Source organism: Zosterops lateralis (genome assembly GCF_965231275.1).
Source record: "Zosterops lateralis genome assembly, chromosome: 4".
Taxonomy (NCBI): Eukaryota; Metazoa; Chordata; class Aves; order Passeriformes; family Zosteropidae; genus Zosterops; species Zosterops lateralis.
The window spans coordinates 66,763,518-66,790,160 of NC_139765.1; the positions used below are offsets into that span (position 1 = coordinate 66,763,518).

Sequence of the window (26,643 nt, forward strand, 5' to 3'; positions counted from 1 at the left end):
TAAGAGGTTGCACAGTCTTAAAAGCAAATTCTACTGCTACAACTAATTTTGACCAGGCTAATATTTTTTTAAAAATGACAACAACAAGAGAAAAACTAAATTTAATTTATTTTATCAAAAACTATAGGAAGATAGCAATACTAGAGATGACACAGTATGAAAAGAAAATGTTCCTGAGCTTACAAACTGCATATTCTAATACAGTTCCTAAAACATACATTAAAAATAACCAAGATTAACTTAACTTGGAGATTAAATAAATAGGCAATAGCTTTCCTTACAGATGATCTTTCAGCCTTAATTTTGCTATCAAAAAACAAAACCAACAAAAAAAGAACAGCTGGAGGACAGGTCACAGGTCACCAGCCCCCAAGAAGTGCATACACACGACTGAACTGGTGACCATGACAATGCCAACAGACCACAAAGCAAAACAAAGGCAGAAGCTGGGCTGGTTTAGCTTCCCTAAGAAATTTAAAAAAGCTTTTTCTCCATTTCCAGTTTGGCAATTTTCTGCCAAACTCATAAAAACAGTAAAAGGAGTTTTAAAAGCGACAGTGTCTCATTAAGCTAATTCACTGACTGCAATCCAAATACATTGTGAATATGTAAATATAAAATACTGTTCGAGGCTCCTACGTTGGAAACTGGATCCATGGGTTTCCTTCAAATAAATACAAAATACTGCTACCTCGCAGAACATAAATTAACAGTTCTTTATTTATGGCAGAAGATAACACACATTTCCTTAACAAACAGCAGCATTATTCCAGTGCTGGTGATAACATCTCTGCCTCTGGAAAAGGCAGACGCTGCACTCCAGTACAGCTGCCACAACCGTTACCTTCTAAAATGCATCTACTTGTAATATTTAAATCAAACTTGCAATATTTAACTCAAACTGGCCATGGGGAGAGAAAGAGCCTGGGGCCTGCCCTGTGCCCCCAGCACAGGCGAGGCTGGAGTAAGAATCCATCTCTTGCCGCAGCCGCTCCATCCTGCAGGGACAGCGCGGGCTGCAGACTGCGGAGGATTAAGGAGCTGGAGACTGCAGATTCCATCCACATGGAATGCACTGCTCATCTGAGCTACATGCAAGAGAAAGCACTAATGACTCCAAACGAGTTTGCTGACATTAAAGCTCCACATTCCACTTAAATTAAAAAGAAAAATCGTTAGAGATAGGGCATGATAAAAACGGATATGATTCAGCATTCGTCAATTGTGTGGATACAGGTGAGCCTGATCACATCAAATACTTTTAAATCTAAGCAAACTTTTTCCTATTCATTAAAGAATATAAAGTCTCTATTTCAAGTGTATCTCTGTATTGTAGATTACAAAACTCACACAGCATTTCCAGTGGCCCATGCTCTTCACCAAAAGTGTAAAACTGATTTTGGCTAGTAGCATATAAAATGTCATTTGCTACCAAAGAGCCAGATCTTCAGTACAAATGCAACTGTGCTTCTTAAGGAACAATCTTGAAATGCTCTTTTTGAAGTGCTAGTAATTAACATGGAATTTAAGGCATTTTCTAACAAATTAAGTAAACAGTTACATGCTGGGTACTTGACTTCATTCACCTGAGCCAACAGCTGTGCACCTTATAAAGGTAACTAGCTGACATATGATACATAGCCAGCATCCAGCTATGGAGCATCCATTTATGGAGCAACATTATTCTGCCTGACCCTGTCAACATTTACATGACTGGTAAGCAATATGCAAGTTTTACCAGCTTTGAATCCATGAGAGAAAAGCAAGTGGATCATCCTTAGAGCATGGACCCTGGCTGTAATTCCACTCATCACCTACCTCAACTGTTCTTCAGTGGTTCTGAAGCCAAGCAAAACTTAGCATATGTTATGAATAGATTAAGACAACTTTTAAGATGATCAGGAAAAAAAAAAAAAAGATGACTCAAGCAGCTGAAGAACAGCACATTTCTCAGCCTTTACATTCAAGAACATCTTACAAATGTCTACAGCAAATGGGTAATACTCACCCCTAGTCTAACTTCACTGAAGTTAACATTTTTGCAACCAGAAAATACAGGCCTAGTAGCTTAAAAGTCTGTCACTAGGTAAAAAAGACACAGTATGTAAAAATCTAACCCAAACCAATTGTGAATATACATCAATCCCAGGGCTCTTTTGCACCTAACAGATAGCAGAGCATATCTCCACAATTCATTTGCTTTGTTAGACAATGGGCTGCTCTCCTTAACCTTTTGCTATCTATTTCCAAACTGCAGCCAGCAACTTGTTTCAGCCATGACTGCCAAATTTCTGCAATGAAAACAAACAGTGAATGTTACTTCTGACAATTCCATATTTACAAATGCTCTGTGGAACTGCAGTCCTCCTATAGAATCCTAACTAAAAACCAGAGCATAACAACTGAAAACATCCTACATAACATCAGCTAAGAAGTTCAAATTTTACACTTGGGATCTGTTAATACCAGTTACAGAATCAATTAGGCTGGAAAAGGCCTTTGAGATCATCAAGTCCAACCTATGACCAAACACCACCTTGTCAACCAGACCATGGCACTGAGTGCCACATCCATGCTTTTTAAAACACCTTCAGGATGCTCCTCTCTGAGCAGCCCATTCCAATGTCCAATCACCCCTTCTGTGAAGGATTTTTTCCTAATGTCCAACCTAACCATGCCCTCCACCCAGCACAGCCTGAAACTATGCCTCCTTGTTGAACTGCTGGTTCCCTGGGAGACTGACCCTCACTTGGCTACACCCTTCTGTTAGAGTTGTAGAGAAAGTTAAGGTCAGCCCTGAGCTTCCTTTTCTCCAGGTAAATGATGGAGTGGTTTGGTGGGCTCATCTGCCAGCTCCCTTATCACCCTAGGGTGGATCCCATCTGGTCCCATGGACTTGTGAGCATCTATGTGACTCAGCAGGTCTCTAACTGCTTCCTCCTAGATCACAGGGAGACTATTCTACTCCCCATCCCTGTCTACCAGCTCAGGAGGCCAGTTGTCCTGAGGACAGAAAAACTGTCTTAATGTTGAAAACTGAGGCAAAGAGAGTGTTAAGTATCTCAGCCTTTTCCTCATCTTTGGTACTATAGTCCCCTACTGTGTCCAGTAAAAAATGGAGGTTTTCCTTGCCCCTCCTTTTGCTATTAATGTATTTATAAAAACATTATTTACTATCCTTTAAAGAAGTGGCCAGGTTAAGTTTTAATTGAGCTTTGGCCTCTCTAATTTTCTTTCTGCAATTACTTCCCTTGCATGGAGTTCCATGGACATTTTACAACTTGCACTCCTGTGAACATTTATTTACACACTGGCTCTCCTTAATCCCTCACCCTGGTGCCATGAATGTTATTGCTAAGATCTTCAAGCTTTTCATTATATAACAAAAAAGCAAAAGAACTGTCAACTAAGATTTAGAATTCAAATCAAATGCCTCCTGATTTCTCAAGGTAGAGAAAACATGTAGCATGGCTTCATCCCACTGGAATCAGCTCCTGAAGGCCTGTGGCTGAAAGCTCACCCTCAAATGTCTGTGACACTGAACAGGAGCCAGCAGTGCCCTGGCAGGAGGGCCAGCCCTGTCCTGGGGTGTATCAGGCCCAGCATCAGCAGCCAGGCAAGGGAGAGGATTGTCCTGCTCTGTTCTGCACTGGGGCGGCCTCACCTCGAGAGCTGGGGCAGCTTTGGGCACCACAATGTAAAAAACAACGTTGAACCATTAGAGAGCATCCAAAGGAGGCCACGGGGATGGTGAAGGGTCTGAGGGGAAAACTTATGAGGAACAGCTGAGGTCACTTGGTCTGTTCAGCCTGCAGAAGATGAGACTGAGGGGAGACCCCACTGAGCTCTTCAACATCCTCACAAGGGGAAACAGGGGCATGTACTGATCTGTTCCCTCTGGTGACCAGTGCCAGGACTTGAGGAAACAGCCTGGGGCTGGGTCATGGGAGGCTTAGGTTGGATATCAGGAAAAGGTTCTTCACCCAGAGGGTGATTGGGCACTGGACCAGGCTCCTCAGGGCAGTGGTCACAGCACTGAGCCTGGCAGAGTTCAAGAAGTGTTTGGACAATGCTCTCAGGCACAGAGTGTGACTCTTGGGGATGTCCTGTGCAGGACTAGGAGTTGGACACAATGACCCTTGAGGGTCCCTTCCAATCCATCTTATTCTATGATTCTAGGAATATTCAAATCAAGGTACATTCTTTGTATACATTTTACAGCTTCCTAAACAACTGCTCTAGAAAAATGGATTTTTAATCCCCATTATCAGTTTTGTATTGGTTTGAAACACTACAATCTCTTTCTTTGGCCAATGCCATTTCAATTACAAACACAGTACCTTGTTTTCACCATCCTTATTTACATTAGATGTAAGAATACTTGAATATATGTGTGAAAGAAGAGTCTTCTTAAAACACATTAAAAAAAGAGCAAAATATTTGTGACTTTGGATACCCGAACTCAGTTGAGATAACCTCTGCAACACACGGCTCCACATTTACAGACAGTTCTGATCCTCTTTTTGGATGGGCTAAGACCTTCAGCAGAGTCTGAAGTCAGATCTATTGAACCTGCAACACAGATGAACATAAGTAAGGAAGTTCTAAAAGATAGACCAAGATAGATCATACTCAGTATTCAAACAGCTTCTAAAGCCCTTCTAACAACCCAGTTCAAAGAGCTGTGTATGAAGCTGTACTCAAATTCTACTGACACCCTCATTACAGCTACTTGTACAACACCTTGTACATGCATCAGAATCCAAAACTCAGACTTGAGCTTTGTATCCCCCAGGTATCAGCTGAGAGTGCAGCTGGCCTTCAAGGGCCTTCAATGTCAGTGTCACAAACAGAGAGACAGAGGAATTTTAAGACTCAAGATCAATTCGTGGTTTAAGCCTAGCTGGCAATGAAACACCACACACACTCACTCACTTTCACCCCAGTGGAGCAGGGAAAAGAACCAAAAGTAAAACTTGTAGGTTGAGATAAGAACAGTTCAATAATTGAAACAGTAAAATATTGTAATAATTATGATATTCTGATTATGCTGATTATTGCTGTTATTAGTAATTGTAGTAGTAGTAAAAGAAAAAACCAAACACAAGTGATGCACACACAATTGCTTATGGCTCATTGATGCCCAGAGGCCATCCCTGAACTCTGATCATCCCCTTCTGGATTTCTCCCCAGTTTCTACTCTGGGCATGACATTCTCTGGAATATCCCTTTGACTAGTTCATTTGTCTATGCTCCCTCCCAGCTTTTTTTTTTTGCTTTTTTTTTTTTTCTTTTTTTGAGTACCTCCTCACTGGTAAAGCATGAGACACAAAAAAGTCCTTGACTTAAGAAAAGTCAAGAATAATGTTATCAACATTATTCTCATACTGAATCTAAAACACAGCACTGGACCAGCTACTGAGAAGAAATTAACTCTATCCCAGCTCAAACAGCTGTTCCATAGGACCTACATCCACAACTGAGGCCTACAGATATCAGAACTCAAACCTATGGTGACTCATGCTGCTGAGCTGTTAGAACTCCCTTAGTATCTATCTTGGTAACTATCACTAGCAGACTGCCTAGAAAATAGTTTACCTGAAATGCTGATCTGAATAAAGGAAAGCTTTATTTAAGGGCAACCTGACCATTCCTTTGAGCATTCCTGGGACAAAGCTTCAAAATCATTTGCTTCACCAGACAATCCAGCCACAATCCCTGATGTGCTAGGAGCACCAAGGGAGGCAATGCACTAGAGATGCAGGCAAAAGCTTCTGGGTGTGCTCTTCTCTGCACTACACGCCATGAGTCATGACTGTTCTGAAAGCCAGAGCTGTGTTATAAAAAGCCAGGCCTGAGCTGAAATGCTACCATCATTCAGGCTGCAGTAAAACCCACCAGCACCCCAAAACTCCCACAAGAACCAGGTTTAAATGTGCAGACCTTTCATCTGATAATCAAAGGTTAGCTCTTCTCCAGCCTTGATGGTTCGGGTAGAGAACAGCGCTATTCGAGGAAGACGCAAGTCGAGGTTGTCAATAAACACGTTGAAGACTTGAAGATTTGGATCACACTGTAAGCAAAAATTAAAGCAGTTTCTCTTTAGAAAAATTAACATTTAATTTTGCTGAAGTGTTTAAGTAAACCAAGATCATAGCAAAGAAAGAATAAGTTCTTGTCTCAGTGACAGAAGCCTGCAATTAAGTTATCTTCTCAAATCAGCAAATTGAAATAATGTTCCAGGAGAACATTCTTAGCTCAGATTCAAGTCCTTCCAGGAAGGCAACCTTTGCACAATGTGCAGACTACACTAATATGCCTATTACACTAATACACTAATATACCTAATAAAAAAATGGCACCTTCAAAGGTGACAACAAAAATGGTGACAAAATAATTAGAGCTACATTCATATGCTAGTATGTACCAACGAAACCCATAAAAGGAATTAAAGTTGTAAAAACAATCTAGTGTTTCAAACCCCACAAACTCACTACTCTGTACTGATGTTTAAGCATTGCTTCCAGGCCAGAGATAACATCTTCATACTGTGCATGAATTTCCACTGCAAACAGCAAACCTGCTTGGCTTCTGAATTCCTTGCCATGGCCTCGGAGCTAGGAAGAGGGTAAGGGTCACTACGATGGAACTAGAAACCACTCCCTCATTTTCTCTGGATTAAGTGTCAGAAGTCAGTAGTTCCTGAGACTGTTAAACTCTGCATGCTTTTTTTTTCTTTAACAGTGAAATATAAGAATCAGAAGTGAAGTTACAGAAAATGTATAAAATGTACATGTCTTTACATATATAAAGATGTAATTATTTCACATTAAATAATCAGAAGTGAAGTTACAGACATTTAACTTTACACTGAAGGCTGAGAATACTTCACTCCCGTTTGCAAAAGTGAAGAGCAACTGTCTGTATCTAAAACTGTTCTTCATCCTTCTCCCTGGCAAGCCTCCATGAAATATAAGTATCATCATCTCATAAACCTGAAGACATGAATTTTCTGTATTTGTAGAACACTGACTGCATACCCCACAAACACTGGATCAGTAAGAAATAATAATTTTTAGTTCAGGAATCCTTACAAATGCAGCTCAGCCTTCTTGCTTTACGTACTTCAGTTGAACAAAACACTACAAAAACTGTGTATTAAAATTTATTTCTGAGTTCTCTGGGAAGTTTAGATTGGGAGGGAAAATTATATTTCTCCCCTGTAGATACCTAAGAAAGCACAGGAATTTTCTTTTTCCTCTACCACGTTTGCAGGACAAAATACAGAGTAACATTCCCTCCTGCCTGGCTACAAAATAACACATCAATTCCTGTCATCTCTGACTCCTGGCTGATTTTATTTACACCTGTCACATGTTAAGAATTTCAGGTACTCAGAATAAAACACACTCAAACCAACCCTATTTTGGTTGTCTAGAATCAGCTGATTTAGTGAAAACTCCAGTCCTATAGGATGTCCAGTTCAGGCAGCATCTCTCCCCTAGATTTTTGTAGGCAGTCTCAATTCAAGGAAGGCCAAGATTTCTATTTATTATATAATCTGATTAATTGGAGTGAGCTGAAATGAAGCAAACTACTCCAGAAAAACTGTGAACATAATAAGGAAATGTTTACAGTAGAAGACTGCACATTTAGGATAATTCTCCAAATTCTTAGTATAGAAAACAGGGTCTTACACTGTGGTTCACAAAGTGGGACACATTTCCATATCGAGCTGCATCTACTGTAAATTCATCTGAGTCATAGTCCAAATCAAACAAGTATGTATTTCCCTGGTTGTCATAGAGCTGGCCTCGCCTCTCTGCTTCCTCACTTGTAATCACCTAAAAAAAAAAAAAAGGAAAAAAATGAAAAAAGAAACCTGCATTATATTATTAACTATTACTAACTCAAAACAAAGATCACAATCAAGTTAGAAAAAATACTTAGTAAAAAATGCCACAATAAGTTTTTGATGTTGAAATAGGATTCCATCTAATGAATGAAGAACACATAAGAGTACATACAGCTGAACTAATTATTGACTGAGCCTTCTCTGGATGCAATTTGTCTACAGCTGATGCACAGCACTACCTTGTCTCTGGAAAAAAAAAAATAGCAGTACCCTCTATTAATCATTTTGATGATGACAATACAATCAACTGTTATTACCTGAAGTTTCTACATACACACTTTTTCCATTAGACCCAGAAAGCCTCATTTACTTCACATAAAACCAAGATTCAACCTTTTCCCTTTGCACAGATGATCACCAGGTATCACTCTTTAAAACCCAGGCACATTTACAGCCCAGTATTCAGTTCCTCTCTTCCTGCTATTTTGGACTGCAATGAAAGATCCTATTGATGGCAGCTCAAACAGCCATCACTTCCCAAAGCTCAGTCTATTCAATTAGGTGAGTGTGTCACTGTGGACAGATAAAACAGCTTAAACAGCTTCACCTGCAGCCTGTCACATTAAACACATTCTGTTGTGCAGATTCAGCAAAGAAATCATAATTTGGCAGCAAGAGAGACACAAGATGTGATGGAATTGGACAACAAATCCCTCTAAAATCTGACAGATGAGATTTGAGAACTCAGCAGTAGATATTAAGTAGATTCAGGTGAAACAGTAAATACACACTCTTTCCTTTAAGCAACAAAATTACATAATCACCTTTCTGCATTAACAGAGATACTTGGAGTGTCTGACCTTTTTCATATTTAAAGGAAATGGATGAACATGAGAAATTAGAAACTTTGGGGCAGGAAGCCAGGAGGAAATCTACTTAAAACCATGAACACTGTACAAAGGAACAGAAGGAAATACTTTGAGTCAACATAATAGCAAGGCAGGTTTGTGGTAGAAATGCAACACACTGTAACAGAGAGGCTGCCAGGAACTGCTGGTGTGAAGAGCTGGAACAGAGCAGAGGCTGAACCGCATAAACACAGGGCAATACAAAATCTCAAGAGTAACTCAAGGTCTGTATTTTATAACATAAAAGTTGTCTTTGAAATAGTATGAGATTGAATAAATAGAAAATGTCCATACTATGAGTCTTATTCTTGCTAATAAAAAGTCATATAAGTATTCTTGTTAATCAAAAGTAATAAATATGCTTGGAAATATTACCTTAGAAATTCAGACAAAACAGAAAAGGGACTGAAAGTCTGTGCAGGGAGTTCCATAATGACTGTGCTTTGGGAATGGCAAAAACTACAAAAAGATGATCAGGGAAGAATGAAGAATATGATTGCCATGAAAGAAATTAAGGACTTACCTTTAGAAATACTATCAGGGCATGTATCTAAAATAATTCTTTAGAGCCATATGAGACAAATATTCTCTTTACTTTTCACCTTTTACAACTGCTCTGGAATGAGGGAATGTTGTGGACAACATAATTTTGCTGTCAAGTCGAAGGTCCCTTTATCTCTCTACTCAAAAGCAGACTGATCTATTATATAGTGAAATTGTAGAATATCCTGAGTTGGAAGAATCCCACAAGGATCATCAAGTCCTGGCCCTGCCCAGCACATCCCCAGGAATCACACCATGTGTCTGAGAGTATTGTCCAAACACTCCAGGCTTGTTGCCATGATCACCTCCTTGGAGAGCCTGTTCCAGTGTCTGACCACCCTCTGGGTGAAAAAGTGTTAAATTTGAGAGAAAGCTCATTAAGATTTTACCTAACACTCCCTTGATTGTATCTATTTCACCTACACGAGATAAATACATACCTACCTCTCCAACATACTCCATCACAAAACTGTTGGTTTTAATTTTCTGGAGGGTTTTGACTCCCCAGCCACGGCCATTGTTGGTTCTGAAGATGCAGAGGGAATATGGGGTCCCCTTCTGTACAATCCTATTGGGGCAGTCAGGCCCACACCTACAATATGAATTGCACTCATAGATGGGCAAGCCGGGCTGGATTTTCAATTTCTTACGTTTATTGTAAGCCAAAATAAACCCAGCCTCCTTTGGACAGCACTTCTCAGCAGGGCAGTCAGCACATTCACAGCCAGTTGTTATTCCATTGAGCACATTTATTCCTGGAGCAGGTTTATACTCATTGATGTAGTAGAAGTCTAAAGGAGGGCCTTCAAGATCCACGGTGTTTTCTACCAGAATCATTGCTTTGTGATTCTTTTTCCTGTTGAGTTCTTCTTTCCACCTCTGCAGAGCTATTCTTTGTTTAGCCTTCTTGACAATATAATCTGCAATTGCAGGTTTCAAAGTTTTAACGTGGTTCCTCACTTTCATTGCTTTGCCTTCTCTCCCCCGAGACAAGTATTCATCCCTGTCTCTAAGAAAGTTCTGGACAAGCAGAGGGCAGTTTAAATGTTTCCGAGGTTCCCAAGTATTTGAAGATTCTGGCCATCCTTTCCATTTCACAAGATAGTAGGCTTTGCCCTTGAAATACAGAAACAGATACAGGTTTAGCCAGAGTTCATGGTGCTGAAAATCCAGCATCACAGAGCACACAGACAAAACAAGAGCTCTGGTGCTAAGGATCAGCACACACGGCAGAAAGCCTTGGTGTCCCCATAAAAATTACAGCTGGGGAGAAGAGAAAAATCAGGTTTTCTGTTTGCAAATTAACTTATAGCACAACTTTGCATACTTTGCCAATCATCTCTAAGGGCAAAGAAATCAAAAGCTGGGATGAACTCTGGTTGCTAAAGGCATACCTGGAGGAGGAGGAGGCTAGTTTGTCAGGGCAGGTGGTAAGTTATGCTAACTTGCTGTATGACCCCTATGCACAAGCAGAATGCACTCGTAACACATACAGAACAAAAAAAATAAATCCAAAATTTAGCAAAAATAAAAGTCTAAACCCCACTGTTGGTAATATCAACCATCCTCCCAGAACAGTAATTAATTTGATACATGTAATATTGTTTTTACAATGAAGCAGCATACATTTTGTACTTATTTAAAAAGGACAAATAACTCTAACAAGGACAAATCCTGAGACTGAATTTCCCAGGAATCCATTTGCAGCACATGGCCCTAATTCTTTGTCAGACTACGAGAGAAATAGTTGCCTGCAAATAAAGGAAAGAAATCATAATTCATACTGAGCTACCATCCTGAAGCATCAGCATCAGATATGCAAAGATGAAACATTTCATATTCTAACATGTCTGTAATTTCAGGAAAAGATCTTCCTTCCACATACTGAAAGTAGCAGTTTACACCACTTTCTGTTTACAGTTCAAAGTTCAAAATATATTTAATTTGATGCCAGCAAAAGCTTTGTCCTCGCTGCCTGCTGCTTTATATTATGAGCTTTGGCTCGCTTCCAAATTTCAGCTGAAAGAGTGATCAAATTGGTCCGTGTTTCTCTTACCTCTTCTACCTTGTAGTCACACAAATATTCCACCTCATAACTCTTTAGACTCCTGTCGGTGATTCCAATGGATTTACATGTGAGATTTTCCTTCCTACATAATTCTTGGAGGGTCTCAAGTGAAGCTAGACATGGCACATACCAGGCTACAATAAGAAAATTGGTAAAGAATCCTATTTAATGTCTCAGCTAAATTGAAATCATTATGCCTCATCCCAGAGTCCCCACATTACCATTTGTGACAGCAATCCACGAGTCTCCTGTACAACTGCAGCGTCTCCAGCTCAACCCTCCTCTAACGGGTCAAGCGAAACACGTTAATGATTCCCTCCCTGCACCTCTATTCTGTACAGAACACTTATAAAGAAATATTTTGGAGGGCAGAGACTTCCACAAGCGAAAGATAGACTAAACACCGGGCAATTTTTCTACAATTACAGCATCGCAAAACTGAACTACGGCAAGCAGGAAAACCTCCATTCTTTAACGAGACCGCCAAATTTCTGTAGTCAAGCGCAACTGAGCACTTGCGATGCAACCATGGTGACTGGACGGGGAGATAGAGACCCACGGCCCCCATCCAGAAGGATCGCGAGTGCCTATCAGCCAGGCGGATTTAGAGGGACGAGACACTCCGCAGGGCGCCAGCGCCCGGGAAACACCGGGATCAAGGGCTGGATGAAGCCCAGAGCGGCTGCAGGGCCGTGCCCGCCTCCCCCCGGGCTCCGCGGGGCTCTCCCGCCCCGGCCCCTCAGAGCCCGGAGGGGGCGGCGGTGCCTTTCCCGCGGCCGCGCCGGGACCCAGCGCCTCTCCCCGCGTCCCACCCCCGCTCCAGCTTTACCCCAGGCACCTCCCGCCCTCCTCCCAGAGCTCCCCTGAGGCAGCGGAGCGGGCAGAACCCCCCCGGCCCTTCCCTTCCCTCCCCGCCCCGCCGGGGGTCTGTGGGAACGGTCCTGACACAGCCAAGCGACAGGGACCGGTAGCGGCTCCCACCGCCGAGATTGAGCGGGAGCGTCCCCGCCCGTCCTCCTTCCCAGCCGTCCCGGTCCCGCGGCGCCCGGAGCGGGGCGGGCAGAGCGCGGGGAGCGGCGGAGCCCGGGCAGCCCGTCCCCAGCCCGCTCCCCCCTCACCTCCTCGCCAGCCCTCCATGTTGGGGGGGGGGCTCCACTCGGGCCGCGCCGGCTCCGCCCCCCGCCGGAAGGGGGCGGAGTGCAGAGGGGCCCGGCGCGCGCGTGGCCCCGCCCACCGGCCCATTTCCCGCCTCTGGCGTGAGGGGCCCCCGCGGGACGGGCCCGGGAAGGCGGGACGGGGTTAAAACCATTTCGGCTTTTGTTCTTTTAGAGCCCCGCAGTGCCTGCGAAAGGCGGGGGAAACGCGAGGCAGCTTCTTTCCCAGGCCCCTCAGCTGCAGAACTAATGGTCCTGGCCCTTCTTGGAAGAAAAAAAAAAGAAAAAAAAAAGAAAAAAAAAAAAAAAAAAAAAAAAAAAAGAAAAAAAAAAAGTGACACCGTCATCACACCTCGCTCCTCGGATGAGGTGTTTGCCACCTCCAGGCTTTCCTTAAACACCTGCGGGGACGGTGATTTCATCACCCCCTGTGACAGCCCATTCCAATGCCTAACTACCTTCATTGTGAAGAAATTCCTCCCACTGTCCAACCCAAATCTCCCCTGTCACAGCTTTAGTCAGCAACCTCTCATCCTGTCGGGCCCTTTCTCCCAGGCAAACACTGACAGGAAGGCTCCTTTCAGGAGGTTGTTGAAGTGTTTTGAGTTCAATTCAAACCCCAGGTAAAGGAATACAACCCTCTTCAAACCCAGACAGGTATCTCTTGCTTTATGTTCTCTAATTTTGAGGCTCTCCCGTGACACTTTCACTATTTTACAAAGTAACGCACTGTTGTAAGAACTGAACTGAACTGTTGTACCTTAACTGCACTTTGGGCTGAGACCCTCATATACCATAACCACACTTGCCTGCTCCATCTCATTATTATTATGCCAGCTTATACCCAAACAAATGTATGACAATAAAACAGTGCCACACAGAATGAAGATTGCCAGGATCTGCATAAAAAAGTGTATTTTTTAATAACATATAAATAAGCACACTTAACGCTTACATTTCTCAGGCAATGTCACAAAACCATTTTACAGAAAAAAAAAGTCTGAAAAAAAATAAATTCACCTGCTCAAGAGGCCAGGGCAAATGGGCTCCACCTTCACGGTTTTGGGCAATATCAAGACCACACAGGATTTCAGTGTAATTACCAGAGTGGATTTTCACCAGTCTCATTCTCACTGGTTCAAAGCCAGACTACTGAAGCCACAGATGATGCACTGGCTGAATGGGTACAAGACCTGATTAGCCAAGGAAATATTTTCAAACTGTGTAAAATGCTTGTTGCTGAACCACAGGGACAAGCATTCGTGCTTTGCATTTTGTAAATCAAGAGCTATTAAGATAATTTAACAATCTGCTGTTCACATGTCTTGACTAACATTCTGTACCACACTCTAAACAGACTTGGTGGTAAATTATCTTGGTGGCATTTTACTTTAGTTTATTACAGTCCTCTAAGAATCATGAGAGACATCACAGAGAGCCACTGCTTTGGTAGAAAAGCTAGTAAAAGACAAAAATCAAGTTAGAAAAATGTTGTCTTCCAAAATAGACTATGATGCCACTTCAACAGTGATGATTTCACACTTCCCAGTATCTTGATCTGTGCAGGTAACGTGCAAGGACCCATCCCTAGATAAAAGAGAGAGAATTATGTTTAGTATTATCTCAACACATCACTTACTATACTACTGCATGTGCCAGAGAGGATAAACAATAGTCTTCACACAGGTGAAAGGATGACAGATCAGCATCAAAATATCCAGGGACAAACATGCTTCAACACAGACAAAACTGGTTTATGAAATTATGTTTAATTTAGTCAGTGTTTTTATATGCACTTCTCACTCTTAAAGCATCTTCTCTACATATGCTGGAATAGATCTAGGGACACATTTAAATATTGCAATTGAATTTATTTTGTACAGGTTTATAGATAGAATATGTGGTAATATTATTCAAAATATTCTTTGTGAGAACTGAGTAACAGCAATGGATTGAAAAATATGTCTTGTCACAGCATGAGAACTTGACTTCTGAAGTGTAAGTGGTCTTTAAATTCCAAGGATTTCCTTCAACAAGGAAAACCTTAATTGTTGAAATCCAAGAATTAAGAAACAATATTGAGCCCTACTTCAGCTAGACATACAGTCACAAAAAAAAAAAAATTAGGTACAAATAGATGTCCTCTACTAAGCTTCCTCTCCCCTTTTCACCTAAATATTACTTAAATCTCCTTCCAAATAATGCTGTTTTTTCTACATGACAGAGTTCCATCTGTAACCCCCAAAATGTTTCCCTTATCAGTGCTCAGTATAAATCTCTGTATGACAAACAAGGCACTTTAGGTGAGGTCTATTAACAGGTATTAACACACCTGAATAGCTAACGTAAGAAAATGAAGTCTTTTGCAACTTAAACAGCAAGTAGAAATTTCCTGTGGCACTGTTTATCTGCTTAACAACCCTGCCTCTGAAAGAACAGAGTCACTGTAAATTCTACAATCCTTCAAATCTAAAAAAGACAAAATCTCCTTCAGTTTTTCCTAAGAGTGTGGGCATTCAGCAAAACTACCCAACCCATTTCCACAGGAAGTCTGAGATCCTGACTGCTCTCAAGCATGGTTAAACTGATCAACGGTTCAGAAGTTGCTAAAAATAATCTACACCATTGTATGAAGCTTTGTTTCTTTAGGAATCAAACAATGACAGAACCAAAGGTAGTGCAGAAAACCCACATTTCTACAGAATTTACCCCTGCTAGGACTGTACAGCCCTGTGACCAACGAAATGCTGAAATTCCTCAAAAATATTAAATACTCTGTAACAGGAGCAAAGACTGCTTGTCAGAAGTGTGACATAGCAGGGTAAACAGCAGAACAACAAGTGCTTTGGGTACCTTTTCATAGTGAGAACAGTTAGTATATCATGTAGGCCATCCTCCTTTTTATCTAAATCCTGGAGTACAATCTATTAAAAAAAAAAAAAAAAAAGTTTGATTATAATAGGTTATTCAAGTGCAGCAGTTCAAAGGAAGTGACAACAGTTAAGATGTGAAAATTCATGCATTTTGTCTGTGTGCACTATTGTTTTTGTGGTTTGGTTTAGGATCTATCCCTAGGACCTACCACTCCCACAGTGTCCTTTAGAATAAGTACTGTAATCATTAGGTAACATCCCCTCCTTATCCCCTTTAAAGATATTTGGGCAGAATTAAGGTGCAATAACAATCTTCTTAAATATTTCATCAATTTCAGACACATCTGCCCCTTCCCTGATGCCTTCAAAGTAAAGTACATCAAAACTGCTTTAAAAAAAAAGCTGTGCTCTCTCTGCAGGTTGACTCCTTAACCAACAACTTTAAACCCTCACTTGACAGAATCATTTCATCTTACCACTGTGATAAATCAAATTCAATATTTAATACCAAGATCCTGTCCAAGGAAGATCAAAAAGTAATCAGCACATTAGCTATGCCATTTTCTTCATCAGTTTTATTTTTAAAATGTTCAAGGATCTGTGCACTACTGGAATAACTGGTAAAGGTCTCTCAGCCCAGGTGATCTTATTACAGTAGTGCCAAGTGTCAAACCCTGTCAGGCATTTAGGAATTCAAAAGGGAAATTTCAGTTTCTTTACAAAGTAGTTCAATGTTTTGCATGTCCAGAAGAATAACTAGAAGGCCAACAACAGAGAGATGCATGTCACTGTAATTTTCTAACAACAAGTTTTGGAATTGGTGGAATTGGTTTCCATTTCTTTTCCCAGGTCCAAGTGATTTCCAGGTGGCTGCTGTTAGAAGTGCACAGGAGTGTGCACACACTCACCTGTGCAAATTTCTCCTCTTCGTTCATGGGACTCTTCCCCAGTGACTCGTACAGCTCAAGGCACACAGAGGAAATATTCCCAGGAGCATGCAGGGTGTGCTGCCTTCGAGCTGGCAGTGGTGTCCCTGATGGAAACAGCACCGTGAATTTGTCAGCCCCTGACTCGTCTACTCCCTGAAAATGGAAAAAAGAAGAATATAGTTCATTATTTTCTTTAAGTGCTCCACTGAGCTGGAAGTGTTACAACAATGCTCCTCAAGAAAAGAAATCCAAGCTTCATTCCCTCTGTCACATTTACCATCACAGCAACTCAAACCCCAACATTCCTATAAATGAGATATCCAGCTATTACAACACAGAAAAGATACAATCTATCTCCCCTTAAAAACAGTTTTTCCTGTTAATAAACCTAAGTTACTATATACTGATAATCTATAGTAAATCTGTAGAAGTAATAATAAAACAATGCTGTTTCTCCAACACCAGTCACACAGAATTAGTGCTATATATTCACTGCAGTAGTAAAATTTCCTAATATTCTAAATTTAGCCTTACCTTAAGAAGAATATCTTTGGCAGAACACTCAATGAGTGCATCTTCTTCTAACAAGGTAGTTTCTTTCCCTAGCAGGATTCCTGCCTCTATGGCTGCACCAATGGGAATAACTTCATCTGGAGGAATTGAATTCAGTAATTCTACAGTTGGGAAAATATCTTTGATCAGCTGCTGTAGCTTTGGGATTCGAGCAGACCCACCACAAAGAACTACCTGGAAAACACATCATAAAAATTTCAAATCTTTAGTCTGTGAAATAAAACAGACAGGTCACACCCTGCAAACTGCTCTGGGATATTTTATCATCTGCAGCTGTTGAAATAAAAATTTATGTAATCTTTGGTTGACTTCTGATACTTTTGCTTTTGATATTAAAGGAAATACGATGTCTTTGAAAAGCTTCTTACAGTAAGAATCACTCAGATAAAGTAACACTTTGAAAATTGAAATATTTATCACAAAAAGAACATCAGGTTGAAAGGGACTTCCAGAGGGGATCCAGTCCAACCTCCTGGCCAGAACAGGCACAGTTACAGCAGGCTGCTCAGGACCTTTCCTCCACAGATATGAATTCCACAGACTCTGTAGGCCCCTAAATCAGCATCTGATTTTCCTCATAGTACACATCCCTTTCCTGGAATCTAAAATTTCCCCATGTTGTAACTTGGCTGCTTGCCACTCACCCTTGTATCATGCACCTGTAGGAAGGAGCAAGTCAGGTATTATCCTTAAGTCCAAGCCTTATTGCAGTGACTGTTGAAATCAGCCAGATCTGGAAACAAAGCTAAGTCCCACTTTTCCTCATGTAAAACATACACCTAATTTACAACTCTGAAGTTATTTATCTTTACATTTAAAGTGTTTCACTGCTCTCCATCCAAAGCATTAAAGCCTGAGAGCCTAAAAGGCCACCTAAAAACCACTGCCACCAGAACACAAAAGCCATTCTTTGAACAGTGGCCTGGGATACTTCATTACCCATCAGAGAAACAGATGTGACACAGCAAACAGTAATTAAGACTCTGAAACAACATCAAGTGTCATTAAAAGCACCAGGCAGCTTTAGCTGCAGACCTGATAAGCCAATTCCTCCAGCAGGAAATGCAGCACCATTTGCCAAGCACAGGTACAAAGGGGGTGAGATGAATTTCCTCTCTTATACCAAGGCAAGAGAGACATGAATTAAACTACTTATGTTTGCTGCCCTGCTCACCATCTTTGGGATTAAAGCTCTCTGGTTTGGCACCTCAAAAACTTCATGTGTTTTTTAAGGCAGCAAGGAGGAGCACAGGCACCGACACTAGTGATTTGTTCAACTTTAAGTCAAAACTTTGCCTTCCTTCAGAAGTGTCAGCAAACCCTGTCCAAAGTTCAGTGAAAGCAGAACAAAGCTCACAGACTGAACTCAAGGAAAGTACCCCTCAGCTTAGATTTGGACAGAGCTACACAAATGCACCAAATGGAGACAGATCCTCCCCATCTACTCAATATGCAGCAGTAAAAACACACAACTGAATGTGACTCTACTTTATACTTAACTTCAAATACCTGAAATGAAAGCAAATATAGAAGTTCTAAAGATCCTGAATCTATAGACTTTGTTTGATCACAGTAAAAATTGCTTAAATATATCAGGAAATAATCAGTCTGCAAGGAAAATAGGCTGCATAAGCATTGTTCTTGTGGAAGTGTCGTAGAGACAAATGATTTCTATTATTACCTTATTAATATCATCTGCTGTAAATCCAACTTGCTGCAAGAGCTTTTTAATTGCTTCTACACATTTACTAAAAAGTGAGGAACAGATAAGTTCAAACCTGGCCCTAAAAGAGAAAAACAAAACATTCAAAAAAAGAGTTCATGTCATCCATTAGAGACAAATACCTGAAATGGAAGAAAAATAACTTTTAGAATATACTTTAGTTCTCCAGCTAGTACTAAAGGATTTAAAAAAAAATCTCTTCACATTATTAATCTTCAAGTGATTTTGTTGTGGAAATATCTGTGCTATTTGTTCCATCAACAACACCTACATAAATGCACATTCATTCTTCTTCAGTGTATTTTAGAGGAAAAAAAAAACAGTATTGTTGTCTTGACAACACCAGTATTGCTGTCTTGACTCATGCCAAAAAAATAAAGAAGAATCCTGGAACTGCTCCATGATCTTTAAAATGGACACAAGGACTCAATTTTTAGAAATGTGTCCTGATTTTCACATAGAGAGTAGATTAAGCAAATTAAAAATCAGATTTTGCTATTTTTGTCTCTTTCAAACCTGCAAACGAAGTTCTACTCTGCACAATACAATGACTTTGACAAATCAAAGTCTGCAACACTGATCCTCAGGACTGGCATCCTGATCCAAAAGGAGCTGACTCCAGTTATACATTTATTGCTTTTCACACTTTCAAACATGCTGTGCCTTATTTGAGCAGCTGCAACTCCTGGAGTTCTGGAATGGAAAAGTCTGCTTCATCTTGCTAAAGCTGCTGCTGCCTGGAAGAGCAATCAAAGTGAGCTGAAAATCTCAGTGAGAGATCATCCCAATGGAAAAGAGACTGAGTAGGACACAGCAGTAGGAACAAAAAGATAGAAAAGATCTTTCTACTCCAGCTCTCACTGAGAAGCCACATCAAGAGTTCCAGAACTCCTACCATTCTGGATCTCATTTAGATGAAGAGTCCACAAGCCATCTTTTCTTTAAGAACAGTATAACAAAAACAATAAAGGGAAGGAAACAGGCACCTTGACTCATTACAGTATCTACTCCCCCTCCTATCAACAACCAGACTCTGAAGATGAGGTCTCCTTGTGCCTTTTTGCGCTTCATTTTCTAACCATCAGGGCAACACTGTTGGTGTGACTGCCCTGACCACCAGATTGCAGCATAACAAACTATCAACATGAAACAGCAAATCTTCCTTCAGTCTCGCTTCCTTCTCTAAAATAAACACCATCAGAAATCAAAGCTTACTGAATCAACATCTATAATACCACCTGGAAAGATTTCAGAAGCTTCAAGATCTGCCTTACCTGGAGACATTGCAATCAAAATCCAATCCATCATACAATGAATCTACAAAACAGTTTGCACTTCCCAGGGTTGATAAAGAGTGCTTTGCAATATCAGCACTGTTCATTAATTTCATCATGGCTCTGGGATTTCCTCTAATATCATGTTTACAAGACCTGTATTTAAAAAAAACAAGACAACACCAGTTTAAAGAGGCAGAAATTTCACTGGTAACTCTTTCTGAAAGGAAAAACGGATTAGAGCTCTTGAACTGGTTCTTTGTAAACATTTTAGTATTAACTACAATGCCAGTACTGAAAGTTTGCACACATTTTGACACAGCAGAGTCCACAGCTGAGACTTTACAGTTCAACACCAACTTCAGGCAACATCCACCCAAACTCAGGCATTTCCCAGCCTTCCTCCTCAGACCCAAACAACTGACTGCTCCTTCAGCATCATCTTTATTTGAACCATTTCACTCACAGAGATTCTGCTAGATTTTTTTTTTTTTTTTAAGCAAGCACCACATAATGAAGGATCCAGTCCTAACAGCAACACGCTTGGAATTCAGATCTTACCTCTGAAATTCAGAAGCTAAATGTTGTGCTAGAGCTTCTGTGAAGCAAACTCCACCAATGCTGTCATCTGTGTTTGTAGCCAGCACACGATATATTCCACTGTTTACTTCTAGGACTGTGATAGAAAGTGATGTTCCACCCAGTTTATAAACCAGCACGTTGCTGCCACGTTAAAAAAAATATTGAAAGTAGCATTAATTTTGACACATTGTCAAAAGATTACCACCGTGTATTGAAGGTTTCAATCAGACAAGTATATGAGAATGGTAAAGAAACACCAAACAACAAAACAAAAAAAATTCACGCTGACAGCAGCCTTTGCTATTTTGAAAGTGAATTATCTGTATATTCATAAAGACAACCCAGATGCACTGATTGAACCCAGGAGCTCTGCTTTAGTTCTTCCAGCCCATGTAAAATGATCCCATCTCCCACAGTTAAAACCAGCTATGCCAAAATATGTTTAAAAAGGAATGCATTTTTCTTCAGGCAAATCAGATTTTTAAACAGAAAGTTGGAAACTGGAGACAAATCTTTCAAGAAAATTCTCAAAATATAAAGATCGAAACAAAGGGATTTAATACACTACAAAATTACAACTTTTAAATGCTTATTGTCTTGATTGAGAGAAAAAAAGCAAAACAAGCCTCATGCTAAGGCAACATAGCATTCCCTCATTTAAGATTTCTCAGGATTTAGGTACAGCAGCTTAAAAAGAAGTACAATATTAGGATTTTACCTTTTCCCAGTGGGTGAGTCTTGGCCAATTCCATAAGCAAGGAGAGCTGCAGACGGTTCATGAATTAATCTCATAACATTGAACCCAGCAGCTGCAGCTGCTTCCCTGCAATGAGGCATAACAGTATTTAATTTTACTTTAATGATCTCACTAAAGTCACACACTATCAAGATTTCACCTGAACTACATGTGCCACCAAATCAGACCTTGTTTATAGCATGGTATTAATAAAATTGAGTGACTGGAAAAGTACCAACAAGGTCAGTTGCTACTGTTTCCTTCAAATAATTGGATCTGCTGTGTGCTCATTGTCAAAGAAAACACTGGTCTATCTGACTACACACCCCATAAAAACTGCAAAATACCCTGCAACTACACCCTACCCTAAAATAAAGGTGGTAACTTCTCTTCAGGTGTGCTATTAAGACTCCTTGATACAATATTTCAACAGGTAACAAAATTACTTTACTTGCCTAACTAACTTGCAACATTTAACTTACATGTTTTCTTGAAACTTCAGTGACCCTGGGAATACCCCACAACTTGTTTCCTCCACTTTGAGGTTATACCCGAGCAATATTGGTATTCTGACCAACTTTTAGGTGTGCTTTATTTATTTCTTTCATGACAGTTGAATGTAAAGGCTTCTACATATCAGAAAGCAGAAATAGATTTATCTGCCATTTATGCTCAGCTTTAAGCATGCTTATGTTTTCCTACTGAGGAACTGCTAGAGCAAAAGTGTTTCACAACAGAATTTCCAAAGAGAAAACTGGCATGTTTTCCATACCTGCACTCTGACAAAGCAGATATAAAGAGCCCATGCAGCACCACTTTGGGGAGTATGAAGGGCAGGGAAGGGAAATTATGGAGGAGGATGAGAAACTATTTGCATTTCAAAGGGGTCACTGAAGATTCTGATCTGAAATGAGGTTCTATCCTTGATGAAATTGAAATTTCCTCTCACTTCAGTGATTCAGAATTTCGTTCTAGTCACATCAGTAAACTCCATTAAAAGTTTCTCAACTCAGGATTTAATCTCTTGCTTTCATATTTTCTCAGTTTAGACATCCCAATATCTTAACAGACTGTCACAAGTTGAAGTCCAGCAGCAAAATTCCCACTGCTGATCTTCCAGCCCATCTGTTTTAGGCACATAAAATAACAGAAAAACCTCAATGCTCTTACCCAAGGGCATTTTTCTGATTCTCTCCAAAATCAAATGGTACAGTGACAACAACATCATTCACATCAGAACCCAAAGCAGACTGGGCAGTCTCTGTTTAGAAAGAGGCAGAGCATGGTGAGTAAAAGCAAAAAAGAAAAAAAAATACATGACATTTTAAGAACTTAATTATTATATACCTTTCATTTTACTGAAAATTAGTTTTGCCACATCTTCTGGGTTAATAAGTTTGTTATCTATTTCATACTGAAGTTTTCCATTCTTCTCAACCACCTGTAGGCAAAACCAACATACTTGTGTTAGATAGTGATTTGGTTAATAACAAAAAGTAATGTTAATTCAGGGTCTGTTTTAAAGTAAAAAAGCACTAAACTGTGTAAACACTCTCTGCATTAGTTTTCTACCACAAGGGAATAAATGCTTTCCATGCTTATCAAAGATCACAAAAAGACTTGTAGCATATGACAGGTACAATAAGGACACTTAAGAACTTAAAGGGTCCAGACTTTCCCTTTCTATTAAGTTTTCCTGAGTACAAAAACAATGTTTAGAACAAAAGTACACTCCTGTTATATTCCATAAGAAAACCCCCAGCTATTTATAAAATCACAGCAATGTGAACAGTCAAAACCCAGGGAAAAACTCCCTCTTTTGTTATCAATGTATTTTCCAGGATAATTTTTCTCCTGTTTCGCAAAATTTTCTAGCAACAAGGATAGTATTATGAAATTTAAATACTGAGATTTAATCAATTAGTTGAAGATGTTAATCACAAGGTGCTGCAACTTGGATATCTTCCAGCAGCTCTAAGAAAAACCACAGTGCTACTAGCTAAATATATTAGGATTCATCTCTCTGGAGAATGGTCAAGAGATAAAAAAAATTCTGTTGTAACTGACTGTATTATGCTGGCAGACCCCAGAACAGACAGTTATCTACTGGATAAAACCAGAAACATTCCACATAGCAGCAAAGGGACAGCACAGGATGAGAGCTGATCACTACAGAACACAGACATGGTGTGGCTCAAACAATGACTGGAAAAACACAAAACTTTACAAATCATCATACTCACAGAGCATTTGCTTTCTGCAATATATTTCTTTGCCTGAGGGTCACCAGAGCTGTCCATAAAAATTCAAAATAACAAAATAAATCATGCGTTCAAGGTTAATTGCACAAATGCATATTGCTGATATTCCTCTTAACATCTCCAACACATCAAGCTATACTTGAACCAAAAATTCCTGTTTTCACTCTACAGATGCAGTCAGAGAGCAGAAGAAAACTAACAGTTCTGACTGGTGGCATCTTTCATTCTCCTTTCCCAAAACTTATGATTGAAAAAACACCTACTACTTATGGAAAAGGAAAGCCAAAACCATTGTTGTAACCTGCTATCCCTCATTAATATTATATAAGATTTCAGTGATGTTCTGCATCTGAAAAGGGCTGAGAAATACACCAGAATGGGCAACATCCTTTTGGCTGCTTTCTATGGAAGGGCTGTAACACACACCTGGGTCATCACTAAAATGCTTTGTCATATCTCTGATGTTAACTCCAAACCAAGAGGTTTAGTTCTACTGTCACTGTAATTGCCAGTGCAAATGATCACAGCTCCACTAACAGGAATCACAACAGGCACCAATCAATAGTTTCACTATTGCAATAAAAGCAACACAGAGCTTCATGCAAACAAAACCACAGTGGATTTTACACAGAGAAAAGCAATCAGGTGACAAGAAATCATAGTTAAGAAAATTACATATGAAAAGCACGTATGCAACTTATTACTGTATTTTACAACTTGATTTTCACAGACAAGTTCAGACATAAAATACAATTTTTCTTCTCTACTTTCCTATTTTCAGAAGCATCTCTTTGCTGCCGGAAGAAAACACAGGCTGAGAAGCTCATGGTACCAGTCGGGTCTAGGGGAAGGTGTCCCTGCCCATGGCAGGGGGTGGGAAGGGAGATGATCACTAAAATCCCTTCCAAACAAAACCGTTCGGTGACTCTTTGATAACAGAATGATTTTTTAAGAAATGCCTTCTGTATGAGTGCTGAGACGTTAAAATACCCTTAAAGGGGAAAAATTTCTCACCACTCCTTTCACCCCCCCTTCTCTTACCTCCGCCCAAGGATCTGCTTCACTTTCACCACAGTATTAGAAATATTTCTTATCCTGCTCTGCTTCGCAGCTAAGCCAACAACCTGAACGAGAAATAAAGGCAAACAAAAGCAGGAAAAAACCGAGTAGCCGACGGATCGTCCCTCCCTTCCTCCCTCCCTCCTGCCCACCCCTCACCTCCTCGCTCTCCGAGAACGCCACCACCGCGGGAGTCACCCTGTCCCCGGCGTCGTTGGCGACCACGTCGGCGCGGCCATCCTGGGGAGAGAGAGACACAGAAGGGGGCACAGCCGTGAGCCCGCGGGGGTTTCACGGCCGAGGGGGAGCCCCGAGCAGCAGAGTCACCCCGCGGGCGGCCCCGGCCTCACCTTGTACACGGCGGCGCAGGCACAGGTGGCGCCCAGGTGGACCCCGATGGCCGCCATCGGCCCCGACGTGCCCCGCGCGGGCCCGCTCCCAGCCAATCCCGCGCCGCGCTGCGCCGTCGCCGGCAGAGCAGCCAATCAGAAAAAGTAGAGAGAGTGGCGTCATGGCGCATAGCAACGGGGGCAGACTGTGCGCGGGGCGCGGGGTTTTGGCGGGAAGCGGCGCTGAGGGGGCCGGGGGGGGGGGAGGCTGGTCCTGGGGGTTTGCTAAACCCAGGACACCCGAGCGGAGAGAAAATGAGGGTTAAAGTGCCGGAATTAGAAAATAAAGACACTAAAATAGGAAATCGAGAGTGCAGTGGAGAAAGTAGCAAGCGCGTGTGTGGTTTATGGCCGTGGCGCCTCTCGCGGTTTTATTGCCGGCAGTGAAAACGAATGAAGGGAGACGCTGTAAATCACAGAATCACAGAACCTTCTCCATGAGGTTGGAAAAGACCTCTGAGATCACCGAGTCTAACCTACGGCTGAACACCACCCTGCCAACCAGACCATGGCACTGACTGCCACATCCAGCCTTTCCTTAAACATTTCCAGGAATGGTGACTCCACCACCTCCCCGGGCAGCCTGATCCACTGTCTGATCCTCCTTTCTGTGCAGAAATCCCTCCTAATGTCCAATCTTACTATATTTCAGAAATATCTCTGTATCTAGGGCTGGATGTTGAGCAGGAGTGCTGGTTTTCCATCACCTAACAAGGCATGACCAGTGCCTGGAAGCAAAGCTCAGTGTCCCATAATGTTACATGCTGTTGGAGAAATTCATTCTCAATGCTGCAGGACAGAGAAGTAAAACAAAACAAAACAAAACAAAACAAACAAACAAAAAAAAACCATTAAAAAAAAAAAAAAAAAAAAAACACAAACACAAACCCACCAAAGAAAACCACAAAAAACCCCAGAAAAAAAAACCCCAAACCAAAACAAAACAAAAAAACCCCAAACAAAAAAAAACAAAAACAAAAAATAAAAAACCAAAAAACCCCAAACAAAAGAAAAAAAAACCACACCAAAAAAACCCACCAGAAAAACAAAAACAAACCCAAAAACAAACAAACAAAAAAACCCCCAACCAACCAAAACAAAACAAAACAAACAAACAACAACAAAACAAAACAAAAAACCCCCACAAACAAACAACAAACAAACAAACAAACAAAAAAAACCAACCAAAAAAACACCTCTAATAATTCCTGGGGAAATCAGCATCATTCACACAGATTTTCATCCTGGCCAGAGCTCTGTGCCAATGGCTCCTCACATTTTGTGTGACCTGATAAAAGGAACTGCAAAGTTGTCACAGGACAGGCCACCTCGTTTGCAACCTCACACTCTCCAGGTGACAGCATTTGTGTAGGTTTGGGTGCTTATTTGTATCTTGTTTCCATAGGAAGTCTAAATGCTCCTCTGGGAGCATTTATTCTCACTGCATTGCTCTGAAACAAAGATTGTCCTTAACCTGCTTTATAAATGGAATGTGGAAGGTTGAAGGAATGGACCAAGATCACATAGAGGAGAAAGGTGTTAGCTGGAGTTGCAGAGGAATTTTCTGTCCCAGAACACATCCCACAGTCCTTGAGCCACGTGGCAATCTTCCTTTGGGTAACTGAGCTTGCTGAGGGTCCCAAGGGCTGGAGCTCAGAGGCCAGCAGTGTGTGCTCCAGAGATGATGGCAGCGTGACAAAGCTTATACAACTGGAA

At 41.0% G+C, this 26,643-nt stretch overlaps 2 protein-coding genes across 2 annotated transcripts; both read right to left on the reverse strand.

The window, feature by feature from the left end:
• Nucleotides 1-108: 108 nt before the first annotated feature.
• Nucleotides 109-13,030, reverse strand: SUV39H2 (SUV39H2 histone lysine methyltransferase). The gene is made up of 6 exons (XM_083859549.1): nucleotides 12,493-13,030; nucleotides 11,363-11,508; nucleotides 9,751-10,422; nucleotides 7,698-7,844; nucleotides 5,944-6,073; nucleotides 109-4,572 (listed from the first exon to the last, which is right to left on the reverse strand). The coding sequence occupies exons 1-6, from the start codon at nucleotides 12,614-12,616 to the stop codon at nucleotides 4,463-4,465; spliced, it is 1,329 nt and encodes a 442-aa protein (XP_083715675.1). The 5' UTR covers nucleotides 12,617-13,030; the 3' UTR covers nucleotides 109-4,462.
• A 307-nt stretch (nucleotides 13,031-13,337) lies between these two features.
• HSPA14 (heat shock protein family A (Hsp70) member 14) lies at nucleotides 13,338-24,963 on the reverse strand. The gene is made up of 14 exons (XM_083860329.1): nucleotides 24,889-24,963; nucleotides 24,698-24,778; nucleotides 24,521-24,603; nucleotides 23,462-23,510; nucleotides 22,566-22,659; nucleotides 22,389-22,479; nucleotides 21,201-21,305; nucleotides 20,462-20,623; nucleotides 19,901-20,056; nucleotides 18,585-18,687; nucleotides 16,865-17,077; nucleotides 16,310-16,483; nucleotides 15,382-15,452; nucleotides 13,338-14,115 (listed from the first exon to the last, which is right to left on the reverse strand). The coding sequence occupies exons 1-14, from the start codon at nucleotides 24,943-24,945 to the stop codon at nucleotides 14,037-14,039; spliced, it is 1,518 nt and encodes a 505-aa protein (XP_083716455.1). The 5' UTR covers nucleotides 24,946-24,963; the 3' UTR covers nucleotides 13,338-14,036.
• Between the last annotated feature and the right edge of the window lie 1,680 nt (nucleotides 24,964-26,643).